Raw genomic sequence first — 15,906 nt, forward strand, 5'->3', positions numbered from 1 at the left:
CCCACCAAAATATCTATATTCATTCTTTTTTTCTTCCTGCCTTCTTCCTCCTGACTGCTAATACTAATGCGAACAGCGGATATTCCAGACGATGAGGGGAGTGAGGAGAAGAAGAATATCGCTAAATTTTATAATCTGATGTTACGTCCAAACATTGGAGAGTTGCTTGGATCTTTCTTCTTTTCCTTTTTGGGTGAGTATTTTCGATACAAAATGAAAATGGCCCATAATCCAAGGGTACATCGAAAAAGGGTACATCGTGATCATAGGGTACATTTAATCGAAGGGTACAGTGAATCTTAGGGTACATCGAGGAGCTATGATCATGGGGTACATCCATAGGGTTATCATAGGGTACATCGAGTCAGAATTTTCATGAAATTTCAGAAGTCTCAGAGTTTTCATCAAATTTTGAAAAAAAACTTTACACACTTAGTTCGAGGAACATATTACTGCTGTTTTCAGAATGATGATATACATATAAATTACTCCAACAACCATTTGCAAGATGATCATGTTGGAGTTTCTATAATTGATTCGAGCATTGTCTTAATTGCTAAATCTTATTATGTCATCCCTCTGAGAACAACAGTAATATGTTCCTCGAACTAAGTGTGTAAAGTTTTTTTTTCAAAATTTGATGAAAACTCTGAGACTTCTGAAATTTCATGAAAATTCTGACTCGATGTACCCTATGATAACCCTATGGATGTACCCCATGATCATAGCTCCTCGATGTACCCTAAGATTCACTGTACCCTTCGATTCAATGTACCCTATGATCAAATTTTTCATAGATGTACCCTTTTTCGATGTACCCTTGGATTATGGGCCAATGAAAATAGAATTATATTTCTATAGAAAGAAAGTTCCTTCTTTCATGCGTCCAGAAGTCAGAAAGAAATTTTCAAAATGAAATGGACACGATTAAAAAATTTGAAATTTTTCATATGAACCGATTCAGAATGCCAGGGAAAAGGGAAAACCTTCTTGGAGCTAGGTCTGAATATCAGTCTAAAGCGAGTTATGACATCTCAAATTGTCAAAAATCGCTTCTTGTCGTGCAGTTTTTCAGTAGTGAACGTCATATTTTCAAAAATTTTCAAGAAAAAATTCGGAAAATGAACATTCACGTGCAGACGAGGAGAATTTCTACTGAAATGCACTGAAAAACTCCACGACAAGAAGCGATTTTTGGCAATTTGAGACCTCATAACTCGTTTTAGACTGATTTTGGGAACTAGTTCCAAGACGATTTTCTCTTTTCCCTGGCATTCTGAATCGGTTCGTATGAAAAATTCAAAATTTTGGAATAGTGGTGTCCCCCTTTAATTCGATACCAAAAAGTAAAAAATTACAGCATGTTTCGCTGGTCAATATCAACGTTCAAACGATCTGGTCTATCCATTTCTCTCTGGATTCTCTCTGTATATATCTAGAAGTCTCGTCGGTCATCTAACTCCAGCTCATCTCAATCCTGCAGTCACTTTTCTACATTGGCTTCGAAATGAGATTCCACTAGTTCTCGCAGTTTCTTTCTGTTTCGTTCAACTAATTGGATTTCTATTTGGAGTCTCTTTATTTCGATCATTAGTTACTCAAACTGAATTCAATGACTACATTGTTATGTATGAGATTGTAGCGGTGGAAGGGATTCGAAAAATCAATCGATTACAGGTGACACCTTCTTTTGTATTATTTCTAAACTTTTAAATTTTCAGGCGTTTTTATTAGAAGTCGTTCTCTCAATCATTTTCTTTACGTCTCATAGCCTAGAAGACAGACAAGAATCTACAGTTGCTGCGGCATGGGTAACTTTTTTGTAACAAATCAAACCATTATCTTTTTTACAGGGATTCATACAGTTTGTGTCCTATCCGTTATATGGTTTCACTTCAAATGTCACATTGTTATTGGTCACTTCTACAGTATCCTATGTGTTCTCTCCGCTGACCACGCCCTCTTTTTTACTTTTATATTTGAACGTTTTTGCGTCGTTAATTGCAGTTTTATTGACTTGGTGTCTCGATTTGTAAGTTTCTGATTTCTCGAAGAATTAATTGAAATAATTAGAGACAATTTCAGAGCAACGCAGAAAAGCCCGCAAGTTGGAGGAGATACATTGTAGTTTTTGTTTTAAAATATTGAAAATTAAGTAAATATAAATGAAGTGATTTATTTAACACATCTGCTTCCCTTCGTGTGAATCTGAAAACAGGAGCAAACATTCGACAGCAAAATGGTTTATTTATTAAATGAACATTCCGAAAACTAAATAATGAAATAAGCACAAGATGGGGCTTGCACACACTCAGTACACTGGATAGTACTCGAAAACAGTCGAGAAAAAACATCCATAACCACAGAAATATGCCACTTTGACTGTAGTGCGCGAGTGTAAATGGGGGAGCGAACGGGACGAAAAGGATAGGAGCGAATGAATAAGAAGGATAGAATTTATATATTTTTTTTCTCAGCGGGTGGGGAAGACTTGTCGTTCATGACATCAAAATGTTGGGGGGTTTGGTAGTGAAAAACAAAAGAACGAAAACAACATTGTTTTACGACGATAGTTATAATATGGAAAAGAAGGGCGGAAAGATACGTTTTGAAATAAGAAATACCATAATAATAATTCTACAAAGAAGCGGTAGTGCATTCCGAGAAATTATCTGATATTCATATTTCTTTCACAGCTCTCATAGTAATTGACATGAAAAGTGATAGGGGGAGGGGGTCAGTTAGCAATAAACAGATTTACATTCCATTGTCAAAGAAATGTGTCTGGAACATGTTATGATGTCCACCAGCGGATTGTTGTTGAGGAGTAGGTCCTCTAAGCTGCTGTTGGGATGGTGGGTTGTGCCATGGAGAGTAACCTGGAGGAACTGACAGAGATTGTGAAAGAGATTTATGAATTATTTTGAAATTAACTTAAGAAAAACAGCTATATTTCTTTTTATTCAAAGTTCAATGATCTTACCTTGGTTATTTGACATATCACCACCGCCATTATGATTAGCCATCATGCGAGCTTGATTTCCGTAGTCTTGACTTCCAGAATTTTGCTGCATCGATTGAGCATTCCACATATCACCATAGCCACGTGGCTGTTGTTGCTGCTGTTGCATACGTTGGCTGTTTTGATGATGTTGGTGTTGCTGCAGTTGGCTTTGCTGATAACTGGCTTGATTCATACCAACAGATGGTTGGGGTTGACTGGATTGAGACCGAAGGAATGGGGCGGTCGGAGGCCCTCCGCCACTGGCCATTCCATTTGACAAAGCGCTCGATGGAGGCTGAAAATGCTTTGAATTTTATAGAATCATGATAGTTCTAGTCGAAAACTTACTCTCATCAAAAAGTCATGTCCCAAACTGCCGTTCGTATTACCATTCGCTGCCCATATATCTCTTTGAAGCGAATCCATTGATGAGTTGAAGTTTGTTTCACTGCGGCTTGGTTCACGAAGTTCTCCAAGATTTCCAATGGTACCTATTGTGTTCCACGACCACACTGATGACGGATTCTCTTCTGTTCGCGATGCCTTCAATCCAACAGGGGATGGAACTCTTTGCACATGAGAACGAGGCGGTGTTGCTTGAGCATTAGCAGAATCAACTGCAGCACTAGGTCCTTGACGGCTCGCACCAATTGGTGTTCTTGGTTGCCCAATAACGCCAGCAGCTGGTGTTGGTGGCATAATTGGAGCAGGAATGACAGACGGAGATGGTGCGACAACTTGAACTGGGGGAGGTTTCACAAGGTTTGGAAGAGTATCAGCAGCCGGGATCTTGATATCTAGAGTCTGTGAAAGTGTCTTGACTCCATTTTTAATCAAATCAGATGCATGATCGTAATCACTCTTTACTGATTTTATTTGAGCATCAATTTTGTCGAGAGCAGCCTTCCATTCGCCAAGAGACTTCCGCATAATGTCACGATCACTGACTTGGCGAGTTCTGAAAACAAATAAATACATCTCTAAAAATCTTGAAGTTCAAAAGTACCTGTTAGCAAGAATTTCAGTCTCAGTGAAGCCATGATGAATAGCTTCTCTTCGCTTCTTGAGTTCTTCAGATGCAACATTCCACTTGGATTCCATAACAGCGATCTCAGCAGTACGTGCTCTCTCAGTCATTGAAACCAACTGTCCAGCAACAGCCTTCTTGTCCTTTTCAAACTTTTCTTTCTGGCGGAGAGCTTCTTCAAGTTCTTTGCGTGCTTTATCTCTTTCAGTTTCTCGTTCGGTGATTTCAATTGATTGTTGTCTAATTGTTTGCGAGTCCCGATCTTTTTCTTTTTTAGCTTTGGCACGCTCTTCAGTAGATTTCTTTTTCAAGGTCTCCAACTCCTTCCGCATCACTTTTGACTTTTCTTCAAGCTCATTCAGTGATATTTGAAGAAGATTAGCTCGAGTCTCTTCTTTCTTTTCTTTGCTTTCGGACTTCTTCAACTTGTTCTGAAGCTCTTTAATCTCTTTCGAAGCTCGGGCACTCTTCTCAATTTCTTCTGCCGTTCTTGTAATATTATCCTGGAACTTCTTCTCGTTAGCCTTTCTTTCGTCATAAGCAGTTGCAATCGCCTCACGGGCTTGTTTCAGCTCGTTCGACATGTCAGCTTGATTATTATTATGAGTGGCCATTAACTTCTTAACATAATCCGCAACAACCCCGTTGTCACTGCAAATGAGTTGCATTATTCTGAGGAAACGTTCGTTGTTGGATGTAATTGTGGCCATCATTGGCTGCAATTTGCGGTGGAGATCTTTGAAACCTTCCAGCGCGTCACGCATTCTTTGAGTGTGCTCGTCTCCTTGAACAACATTGTTAACATTTTCAACGGTGCGCAAGTACTCCGCTGCACGATTTCTAGCTTCTTCGCTATCAGGATCCAATACAACTTGTTTCATTGATCGTTTGGCAATGACTGTCGGACGTCCATTGGTCATAGATTTAGCGCTCGATCCAGAAGTAGCAGCAGCGCTAGTTGTTTTCTTCGTAGTTGTCTCAACTGGTCGTTTTTGTTGTTCTTTGTAAACTCCAGAGAATCCGCTAGTGAGTCTTTCTTCAAATGTCTCTTTCATTTTGTCACAGTCGCCAATAACTTTTTGCGAGTGGTACAGAGCACCACGAGCGCTTTCCAAGCAGTTGTTTGCACAACTAACCGTCTCACGGAATTCATGATCCAACGCGACAATCAAAGGGTTAATCTTGAAGTTGAGCTCATCCAACAAATCCTGACGATCTTCTTCACTGAGCCGAGCGAATACTCCTTCCGGATCAACATTTCCGCTGAGTGCTCCTTCGAGATCTAACCAGCTCTTCAAGAACTTCTCAGTGTATTGCAACTGAGATGGCTCTTCTTCTGGAGTTGGCACAGGGATGGCAGTGGGCAAGCTGTCGAGAACGTCATTAGAGAAAGCATCTGCTCCTCCAGCATGGTCTCCCCCGAAAACAGTCTCAACGGTGTCTTCTGGTTTGGCATTGACTCCTGTTTGGTCGTAGTATTTCTTGGTTTCGACTTCCTCCTTTCCGACGTCCTGATCCTGGAACTTGCAAAGAACAGTTTCGGCAAGAAGTCGCTGGAACAGAGCATTCTTTACGAAAGATAAGCTATCTGTTCCCAGCTAACTTACCTCTTCGTTTATAACCATGTCGCGATCTTCTATATCTTCTACAGAGTTTTTCAGGACTTCCTCGAAATCGGTTTGTACCATGCGATCACATACGAGAATTCCGTCCTCATTTTGACCCTGGAAAATCTGAAAGTATGGAACCCTTCGACACTCAGGTCAACAGAAATACAGGTTCATACCAGTAAATTCTGATCCCTTTCGACCAACTGGAGTGACTTCATTACCTGATCCGCATTGTCCTTATCATCATCATCGTCGTTTTCCCATTGCTGATCTTCATTCTCTTCTTCGACAATATCTTGGAGATTTTCGAAAAGTTCGAGAGTGCTGCACTCATCAGCTTGACTACAGTAGTCACCCTCGTTGTACTCTTCATCGTCAAACTCAATCTCTTCCTCCTCATCACTGTTGATGGCTTTCTCATCTGGAGACTCGTCGGACTCAGTCTGCTCATCAGCATCAAGCTCTTCCTTAGTTTTCATGCTATCCTTCTTATCGTCAGACTTGCTACTTTTTCTTTTCTCTACAAGATCTGGAAAATTACGAAATACTAACTACGCATCTAGTATGCTTCACTCTACCTTTAACTGTCGGTCCAGTGTTATTTCTCTGATTTGGATTGTTTCTGGAACACCAATAAAAATTTGTTAGAGCTTTGCGAAAAAAAAATTCTTACTGGTCATATGGCTTCTTCTTCTTCATGTGTTGCACAGTCACAACAGCACGCGTCTTCTTTCCTCCCTTGGCCGTCATTTTTCCGTTCAACGACTTCTGGGCGCCAGTCAACGCTTGCCGCAACGAGGTTGGCTTTCCATGAGTTGTATCAGTACACACTACTGGTCCCTTCTCTATACGTTCGATACTTTCGAAAAGTTTCGCGTTCACAAAGGTTTCCCGTTGAGTCTCAAGACGTTGATAGCATTCATCGTCTTTGCCTTTGCAAAATTTCATGGCACTTTGATTGGCCTCAAGAGCCAAATCTATATTGCCTTTCTTCATTTGCATATCAGCTAACACTATCCACTTCTCAATTTTGTCTAGAAAATCCTCATGAGTCATCATGTTCTTCGGAGCTTCTGCCTTCACAGCGATTTCCAAAACTACAGTATCATCACGTATGTACCCTTGACCTTCGTCGATTATGTCCTGAAGTACAATATTCGTTGCAATATTTTGAAAATTCCTTGTTTTATTGGTATCAGCAAAAAAGAAATTTTATGACAAACTCACCGCCCATGTCATAAAACAAGAATATCCCCAATCGTTTTCCTTCGAAGTGTACGTGTGTGTCGTTCGTCGGGCAAAGTGAGGGACATTCGGCTTGTACGAGATCATACGCATATCCGCTATAGCATGAACACTCCATTGACTGAAAATTAAAAATCTTTTCTTGTTGGATTCCGGTTCAACATACTCTGAATACGCTCTTTCCGGGGCACATTGAAGGAAGAAACCCATGCACTTTTGCTGTTTTTTCTGCACCATATGCTGCTTTGGCATCACCATTATCTTCCACGAAACTCCTTCTATAGACTTTGGAGGCGAACACATTGTCTCTTCGAGTTGCGAGAATCGATTTATCACAAGTCTCAGTTTACAATTATCATCACTCCATGAAGGACCGTCGGATTTTGCGTTTCCATTTGTAGCAGCATTAGATGAGGAGGCATTGGCATTTCCATTCTATAACGACAAAAATATTTTGATACACAAGAAAACAATTCACACCTGTTTTTTCACTTCTCCGACAACACCCGTCGTGGAAGCAGCGCGAGATTTGGACTGTTGTGAGGCAGATAGCGTTTGACCAGGCGGTGCTTGAGTATTCGTTGCCGTTCCGGTTACTGGTTGTTTCTCTCCGAAATAAGCTTCGATCTCGTTCGGCTTCACTCCTGCAGGTCCAGCAAGCTTTTTATCGATAGGCTGAAATTATTGAAATAAATTTTTTGCGAGAAGAACTACGAAACTCACCGTTTGTGACGTCTGATTTGATGAGGGTGCAGGAGATGATGGCGGCGCTTGATTGGCTGGTGTAGATGCTCCGGATGCCGATGCTGACGATGACGTTGTATCAACTGGACAATTACTACTACCACCGCCCGCAGTTTGCTGTGACGTTGCATTTGATGAAGGCTGTGAGGACTGATTATGTTGTTGTACGTAGCTGATACTGGCACTACTTGTTTGTTCTGTCTGACATCCAACATCACATCCAATCCTCGTTCTGGAACTAAATTGACCTTCATAATTATTATTCTATAATGATTACTGCTAAAAATTCAGGTCAAAAATGATACACTTTTTGATAAAAAATGATAACCATGAATCATCTTCTCCCTAGGCATTCTTTCACTGTGAAACGAATATTCTTTTCTTTTTGCCAAATTGCATCAAAACCGGTTATTCTTAGACATCCTTTGATTCTCTGACTGGTAATTCATCATATCAGTCACGACCTGATTCTTTTCAATTCGCAAAGATTTTCATATCTTACCTGGCCTTTTTCTTCTGAGTACCTTCACATTGACCTTCCATTTTTTTTGTGTTTAGAGGTGGTATTTTTTTGATTTGAAATATGTTTCAGTAAGGGGCTTGAAAGTTCGGTTTCAACAACACACTTCGTTCGTGCGTGTCGTTGAGTCGAAGATCGAAAGTTTGAACAACCACGAAGTTACTGAAAGTAACGATTAATGTTATTTTTTAACAGTAGAGAGTAAAAAGCGAGTGATGAACAAATATGAGCGGAAAAATCAATCGATTCGACAATCGATAGTTGATGGAACGAGGAAGAAGAAGAACCCGAGAATTGAGGAATGAGAGGATGAGGACCGAGAGAGAAGAAGGAGGTGTACGACCCAAAAACTATTGTTGGTGAGGAAAATAGAGAAAGAGAGTAGCGGATAAAACGAACACAAGCAGGCAAGACAGAGGAAAAAATAGAGAGGTGGAGACTGAGGAGGAAAACGAGGAGGGAAAGATATAGAGGGAGATGCTGCTGCTGTTGGCTGGCGGCGGCGGTCGGGCGGTGGCGAGTAAGAGGGGACTCGTAGGCACACATTGAGGAGAGAGAAAAGACACGTCGGAAATCGATCAAGTAGCGGCCACTATTGCAGCGATGGAAACGACGGCGGTCCTCTCTCGGAGAATGAGACTGACACGAATCGGGCAGCAGATGAGAATGATGGAATTCTACGGGACTACAACGAACAAAAAAAAACTTTTGCGCCAGATCAACAACACAACGGCTGGGTTTTCCAATTTCACGACGAGGAACAGTCAAGAAGACCGCATAAAAACGTTGATTGAGAACATCAGGAATACAGACATCTCGTTTCTAACGAAAAATACGCAGTTCTTTAACAACTATTTTCAACAGAAAGATCGATCGTACAGTCAGAAAAATAGTCATGAGTCAAGAAGCAAAGGTCGGTGATGACGCATAAGTGCTAAAACATCCACCGTACCCAAAGAAAACTTCTCGTCGGGTTGGCCTCAATTGTAAAAATTACCTTTAATGGGTCGAGATGTACCTGCCCCGTCTCCAGCGCTGACAATACGAGTGCACTCGAACGGGAACGAGTGAACGTTTTTTTTTGAATTGAAGTTATAAACCTGACGATAGCTTAGAGACTTGTGATTAACAGTCAAGCCACACCCGACGACGGCCGAAATATATTCGACCAATCAAGTTTTATGAGTTTTAAATAGTTACTGTATGATAGAGATTGGCAGAGACAGCAATGTACAATTTGCAAAAGTTTTAAATTGATGATTAGAAGAACGTCTTGATGATGAAAAGAGACAAAATTATTTCGTTGACGAGTGGAATGTTGAAGTAAAGAGATTGAAAACGACGAGATTCTGTTGATTCTCGAATGGCTGTTAAAACTGCGGACGATGAAATGACATAGGCGGAATGGATAGTTAGACGGACGATCGGTCGGACACAAGAAAAAATAGCAAGGACACAAGGAACGAGAGATGAGAAGACGATTACGATGCCTTCGAGTTAAAGACAAAAAATTCGCGCCCGCCTCTTTTCGGAACTAAAATAGAAATAGATATGAAATTTATGAAAACTTCGCGCGATGTACCGAAAAACCAAAAACCGTCAGTAATCGTAAACAAAGTTCACAGAATTATAATGAAGTGAATGGTTAGTTCCTATTTACCGTTGGTTTATGTTGATATTGTGGAGGTGTGATGATTGAAAATACTAAACGATTCTGAAATTTGTAAATAAACAGAACAATCGGTTATAGCCTGACACAGATTGAACCAGCGGGAGATGTGGCGCAACAAAGAAACGTGGAATGCAACGTTTCATAACATTTGATGGGACTAAATTCAATTAATAATATGATCCCGAAATTACAAATGTATAAATAGAGCAGTTATAGGAAGGAATTAACATAGCAGGAAAACTTCACCAGAAGGCACTGTGTTTTTTGATCATCCTGAGAAAATATAAAATTTAAAAACATAATCTAAACGTGTCGGACAACTAAATACATATAATAGTTTCTACTGGAAACTTTCAGAATAAAGACACTTTTCTCTATCAAGATCTGATAATTCCACATGTCAATCAATAATTGAGAGGACGAGAAAGTGATGCGAATGATTGTTTCCATTGGTATTTCTTTGTCAAGCCAGTTCTAATTTCTTCGTCACATTTTTCAGATATGTGTTTTTATTAAATCTTTCGCTACATTGTGATTAAAAACAGCGAAAAGGTCGGAAAACAAAAAGAAAAGCTCTTGCTCGCAAATTCTCCGCACTGCTAATTTTTGTTGTCGCGGCGAGACCAACGCGAGACACATAGGCCATGCGCCTTTAAACGACGAGTATTTTTCGAATAGGTTTTTAGCCGTTTCAGAAATTCCCTCTTTTCAGCAATAAATTTACATTTTTGTGACAATTCACTGCAATAATATCGATTCATAAACATTTTTTATTATTATAATTTTGTGAAATTATCGATCTTTGGCTTAAAAAGCAAATAACGCCTCCTTAAAGTTCATTTTTTATTGCAGAATTCTCAAACATGTATAATGGAATTGGACTTCAAACCGCTCGCGGTTCTGGAACAAATGGATATGTTCAATCAAACTTATCCCATCTCATGCAAGCAAGAGTGAGTATATATTTTTTAACTTCTCAAACAAAAAATACTTGGTTTCGGTAACAGTTGTGACTAAAACTTCACGAAATATGCTTATTAATGAAACTCATTCAAAATATAATTTCAGCGCAAAATCGAGTATAACGGAGAAGATGATTTGCGAAAGATGGAAGCTGAACTCAACAAGAAGCCAAATGAAGAAATCATGGACCACAATCGAAAAAGACAGGTGGAGGTCAAGTGCACGGAGTTTGAGATGCTACTCGAAGATAAAGGTTTTGACGATGAGGACATCGAGAAAAAGGTGAACGAATATCGTCAAAATCTTTTGAAACAACTCGAATCGGGAGAACTCAATGTGGACAAGGAATTGAACACAACGGAGTCTCACGCCAGACGTCGTGCTGCTGCCCAAAACAGAGATAAAATGAGAAGTGCGCTTGGATTGGGCGAGGACTACGTGCCTGGAAGTTCCATGGCAAAAATGAACAAGTCGGATATCGTTGGAGCTGCTTTGGAATCAGAGCTTCCACAGCAAAACGACAAGCAGCAGCTCATTGAAAGTTTGAGGAAGCATGGAGCAGAAAAGAAAAAGGCGAAAAAGTCGAAGAAGAAGGATTCTAGCTCTTCATCATCTTCTGATAGTGATTCTGAAGACTCTTCGTCGTCTTCTTCTTCTTCCAGTGAAGATGAAAAAGAGAAACGGAGGAGAGAACGTAAGAAGAAGGAGAAAAAGTTGAAGAGAAAAGAAATGGAAGAACGAAGAGAAAAATTGAGACAGAAGGAGAAAGAACTGCTCGCAGCGTCAGAAATCAAAAAGGAGGAACCGTATTCCAGTGGTGATGAGGAACGCGACAGAAAGCAGAGAGAAACCAAAAAACGGCGTGATAAAACTCCAGAGCGAAACGATGATAGAAGGCGGGACAGATCTCGGGAGAACCGCCGTGAAGTTCATCGTGATGAGCGTCGCAGAAGATCACCAGAAGAACGTCAGGAACGTAGAAAGTCGCCAGATCGTGAAGATCGTGGAGATCGCAGAAGATCACCAGAAGAACGTCAGGAACGTAAAAGGTCGCCAGATCGTGAAGATCGTGGAGACCGCAGAAGATCAGTTGATCGTGAAAATCGTCGAGAACGAAGAAAGTCTTCAGAAAGAAACGATCGTCGTCGCAGCCCTGAACGTCGTCGTCAAAGATCACGAAGCGCTGAGAAACTCCGTGAGGATAGAAGAGAGAGAAGTCGAAGTGCTGAAAGAAGACGTCGTCATGATTCGTCGGATGAAGAATCGAGATCTACAGCAAAGAAGGCAAGAATGGTAAGAGAGCGATACCCCAAATGGACTGTTTCCCATATTGATTTTTTCAGGACGAGATTGAAGTGAAACAAGAAATTCTTAGCGATTCGGAAACATCTCCAGTTCGTGTTGATAAGGAAGATGATCGCAAATCCGAAAAATCGAAGAGAAAGCAGCAATCATCATCTAGTTCCTCATCTTCGGACTCGGACAGTGGTTCTGGTTCTTCATCTTCGTCGTCTTCTGGATCATCGTCTGATTCTGATTAACACTCCTTTTTTTTCTTTTTAAGAAGTTTACTTGTCATCTCTTTTATCTCATGTTTCATTTTTTGTTGCTGACTATTTATTTTTCGATGGCTTTCTGCTCTCTAATCGTATTGTGTACAGTTTTCCCGGCTAAAACCACTTGATTGATGAAGAATCTCTATTGATCAAACAATTAATTTTAAAGTTTACTGTTCCAGCAGAGTGAGTTATCATAGTCACTTCCAATTTCTTTCCGGCCTCTTTCCTTTTCCTTCCTTCCCTAACAAAAGAAATTCAGACACCAAATGGGTCATGTTGCAAAAGAAGAACTTTTGAATGTGATCCGTCATGAGATGAGATTGGAAGACGATGATGGGCCCGGCCTTTGTTCTCGTCTACTTTTGAGTCCAACAAGACGTGTCAGATCCGGTGGATTACCGTTAGATTTCAGACAGAAAGGTCATGAATATCACAGTGGAGACGGTGGATACGATGATGACATTTATGAGATTCCATTATACGAGGAGCCGATTCATACGAGAACTTTAATCAATGATTCACTTGCACTTCGAACAGCTGAAAAGATTAAAGAAGAGGGACGAAAAGATAATATTTATTCGGGACCTCTTGATGAGTTATTCGTGAAACAAGAAACGATTTGGCCGCTTCCAGAAAGAGATCCAGCTGAAAAATCGATCGTTGAGAAGTATTTAGAAGAGAATTCTGAAAGTTTGAATAATCCATTGGGAGAATATTTAAAATTCGCTGCGACGGGGACAGATCCATCACGAGAAATTGAGATTATTATTCCGAAACCTCCGAACTCAGAAGAATCATTCAAATCGTTGAAAATTGAAGTGTTGACGACGGCGAGAATGCGAGAGGTCATTGGTTACTGTATGCTTCAGTACTTTTTGAAATTCGATGAGAATTTGCCGTAAGTAGTTTAAAGTATCAGGCACGGTCTCCTACACTCCGTAAAAGAACTGCAAAAACGTGAATTTTGGTCAGAAATTGACTTTTCTGATACCGAAAAACTAATTTTCAGAAAGATGAGTTTTTCACCCACTTCAGCTAATATTTCTTTTTCTGAAAATTGTAACAGTTTCGGAGCATTCTCAAGTACATTCTGTGCAATTTTTGTTCGAAAATGTTTTCTGCCAAAAAAGTCAATTTCTGACCAAAATTCATGTTTTCTGGTTTATAAGATAGATAATTTAATTTTATACAGTTCTGATGGATGGGATCCTTTTTTCAACAATTGCGATGCCTGAAAACCTAAAAAATATTATATTTTTAGTGAAAAAAAAAATGAAAAAAATTGAATTGAAACTTGAAAAAATCGCCTTCACATTTCTTGCTGTTCTTTTTTTGCAGTGTGGGAGAACGTGCCATCAGAAAAAACTTCCCTGAAAATAACGTGATTTTTCAGTGGCGACGTCGACGATTACCAGTTTTATTTAGCCGAGGAAGACGGAGAAATCGAGTATGAACTCCCAGCTCTGGACAGCTCAAAACTCGTCGGTCAATGCGGATTCACGTGTCTCGGATTGGTTTCTCAAATCAAGAAGAATGGAAATAAACGACAAAAGAAGGCAGTCGTTGTGTGGTTCGTCGACAAGGATCAGTACGTAATTGAAGTGGATAATATGGAAAAACCACTGAAATGGCTTAGAGATGAAGCATTTCGATTGAGAGAGGAAACGGTGAAAGACAAGGAATCTGTTGAAGGATTACTGGAAATTAAGGAATATTTTCTAGAAGGCGTCGATACATTCGACATAAAATTAGATCTGGAAGCAAGTATTGCGAGTGCAAGAACTCTTGAATTTGTCATGGTTCAGAAGAATAGTTCGAGAGCTGGATTCCATCCACGTGGTGGTCGATATGGAAGACAAATGAGTGCAATGCTCACTTTGAAAATGCCAAATAGTCCAATCGCCGCGGGACCATCGACTCCACTACCTACAGTAATGGAACAGAATGAAGAAAGAGGACCACCGAGTGGATCCACTCTGGGGATCTCGAGAGATGAGAGTAGTGGAGCATTAGGTGATTTGAAAACTGTTTAAATATGACTATTCTAATATTTTCAGTTTCATCTCCTTCCGTCACTTGGAATGACGGCGGCGGTCAGTTGTCTTCATTCATCGTCCAACGAGTTCATCGTTTCAAACCGAAGTGGAAAGCTAGACTGAGTAAATTTCAGAACAATCTATCAGCTCACGGTCTCCCATACTGCAAAAAAGAACTGCTAGAAACGTTTTAATTCAATTCTTTTATTTTTAACACTGAAAATCCAGGATTTTCAGGCTTTCAGGCGCCGCAATGGATGAAAAAAGGTCCCATCCATCAGAATTGTAGAAAATGAACTTCTCTATCGAATGAGCTAGAAAACGTGAATTTTGGTCAGAAATTGACTTTTTTGATACAGAAACACCGATTTTTAGAAAAATAAGATTTTCACCCATTTCAGCTAATATTTCTTTTTCTAAAAATTGTAACACTTCAAGTACATGCTGTGCAATTTTTACTAGAAAATCCTATCTGCCAAAAAAGTTATACTCAAATTTCTGAAAATCAGTTTTTCTGTATCAGAAAAAGTCAATTTCTGACTAGAATTCACGTTTTCAGGCTCATGAGATAAAGAACTGTATTTTCTACAATTCTGATGGATGGGACTTTTTTTCATCGATTGCGACGTCTGAAAACCTAAAAATACTGTATTTTCAGTGAAAAAAGTAAAAGAATTGATATAAAACGCGAAAAAAATTGGCTTCACAGTTCTTTTTCGCAGTGTGGGATACCGTGGCAGCTTTAAAATGTTTATGATTACAGTAATCCGTTGGACTTGCTTCGAAATCGACAAGTATCAAGTTGACAAATCGGCTTTCCTCCCACAAGGATATCAAAAACAGACTAAAGTACCATGGGAATATGTGGGCGGGGTCAGGGTTCAGCTAAAGGATGCAAAACGTAAGAGGGGAATTTTTTAAGGAAATTGAAAGTTTTGTTTTGTTTTTATAGCTGGTCGTGTCGACACGTGGCTCATCACATTCTATTGGCTTCCGGTGCTCAGTGAAGAGACAATTCAGAAGGTTGTGGGAGATGATGAGTGGAATTTGAGACATGTTGCGAAGGTAAAATAATTTTTAAAATAAAAAGTAAAATTGAAATTCCTCTCTATTCCAGCTCTACGAAAACGAGGAAAAATGGCGATGCGTCAGTGTGGAGACTGTCTTCAAACCAGAAGTGGATGAAATCTTCAGTCAAATGAATTCGATCCTTCAAGCTCGAGATGCATCCATCTACAAAGCCTTCTCTCATTCATCATTCGGATCATTGAGTCCTGCTGCGAGTGCAGATTTGGCACTGATGGAGAGTGCGGAAGGAGGTGCAATTCTGTCGCCAACGGATACTCCATCTAACTCGTCGAGTACAAAAAATGGAGGAAAAATCAGAAAAATGTCGAAGATTTTTATGAATAGTGTGATGGGAAGAAGATCGTCGACGTCAGAGTAGTTTCTAGAGATTCTAGAATTTTCCCTTATTTAGGTAATTCTTTTTTAGATTTTTGCTGTGATATGTAACTATTTTCTAC

General features: G+C 39.9%; 3 protein-coding genes across 3 annotated transcripts; 2 read left to right on the top strand and 1 right to left on the bottom strand.

Moving 5' to 3' along the window:
* Window positions 1–66: 66 nt before the first annotated feature.
* Window positions 67–3,331, top strand: GCK72_006659 (uncharacterized protein; the record flags this gene model as incomplete). The annotated part of the gene is made up of 4 exons (XM_053725729.1): window positions 67–193; window positions 1,361–1,677; window positions 1,722–1,811; window positions 3,062–3,331. 4 exons carry the CDS (start codon window positions 67–69, stop codon window positions 3,329–3,331), a joined length of 804 nt encoding a protein of 267 aa, XP_053589923.1.
* GCK72_006660 (uncharacterized protein) lies at window positions 2,758–8,173 on the bottom strand (the record flags this gene model as incomplete). The annotated part of the gene is made up of 13 exons (XM_053725730.1): window positions 2,758–2,879; window positions 2,984–3,299; window positions 3,353–3,962; window positions 4,011–5,548; window positions 5,639–5,755; window positions 5,863–6,170; window positions 6,220–6,263; window positions 6,315–6,784; window positions 6,869–7,007; window positions 7,053–7,321; window positions 7,367–7,561; window positions 7,610–7,868; window positions 8,133–8,173. The coding sequence occupies 13 exons, from the start codon at window positions 8,171–8,173 to the stop codon at window positions 2,758–2,760; spliced, it is 4,428 nt and encodes a 1,475-aa protein (XP_053589924.1).
* Window positions 8,174–12,610: 4,437 nt separating this feature from the next.
* Window positions 12,611–15,827, top strand: GCK72_006661 (uncharacterized protein; the record flags this gene model as incomplete). Its single annotated transcript, XM_003110146.2, has 6 exons — window positions 12,611–13,242; window positions 13,738–14,357; window positions 14,402–14,503; window positions 15,144–15,281; window positions 15,333–15,445; window positions 15,498–15,827. The coding sequence occupies 6 exons, from the start codon at window positions 12,611–12,613 to the stop codon at window positions 15,825–15,827; spliced, it is 1,935 nt and encodes a 644-aa protein (XP_003110194.2).
* Between the last annotated feature and the right edge of the window lie 79 nt (window positions 15,828–15,906).

Source organism: Caenorhabditis remanei, chromosome II (assembly GCF_010183535.1).
Source record: "Caenorhabditis remanei strain PX506 chromosome II, whole genome shotgun sequence".
Classification (NCBI taxonomy): Eukaryota; Metazoa; Nematoda; class Chromadorea; order Rhabditida; family Rhabditidae; genus Caenorhabditis; species Caenorhabditis remanei.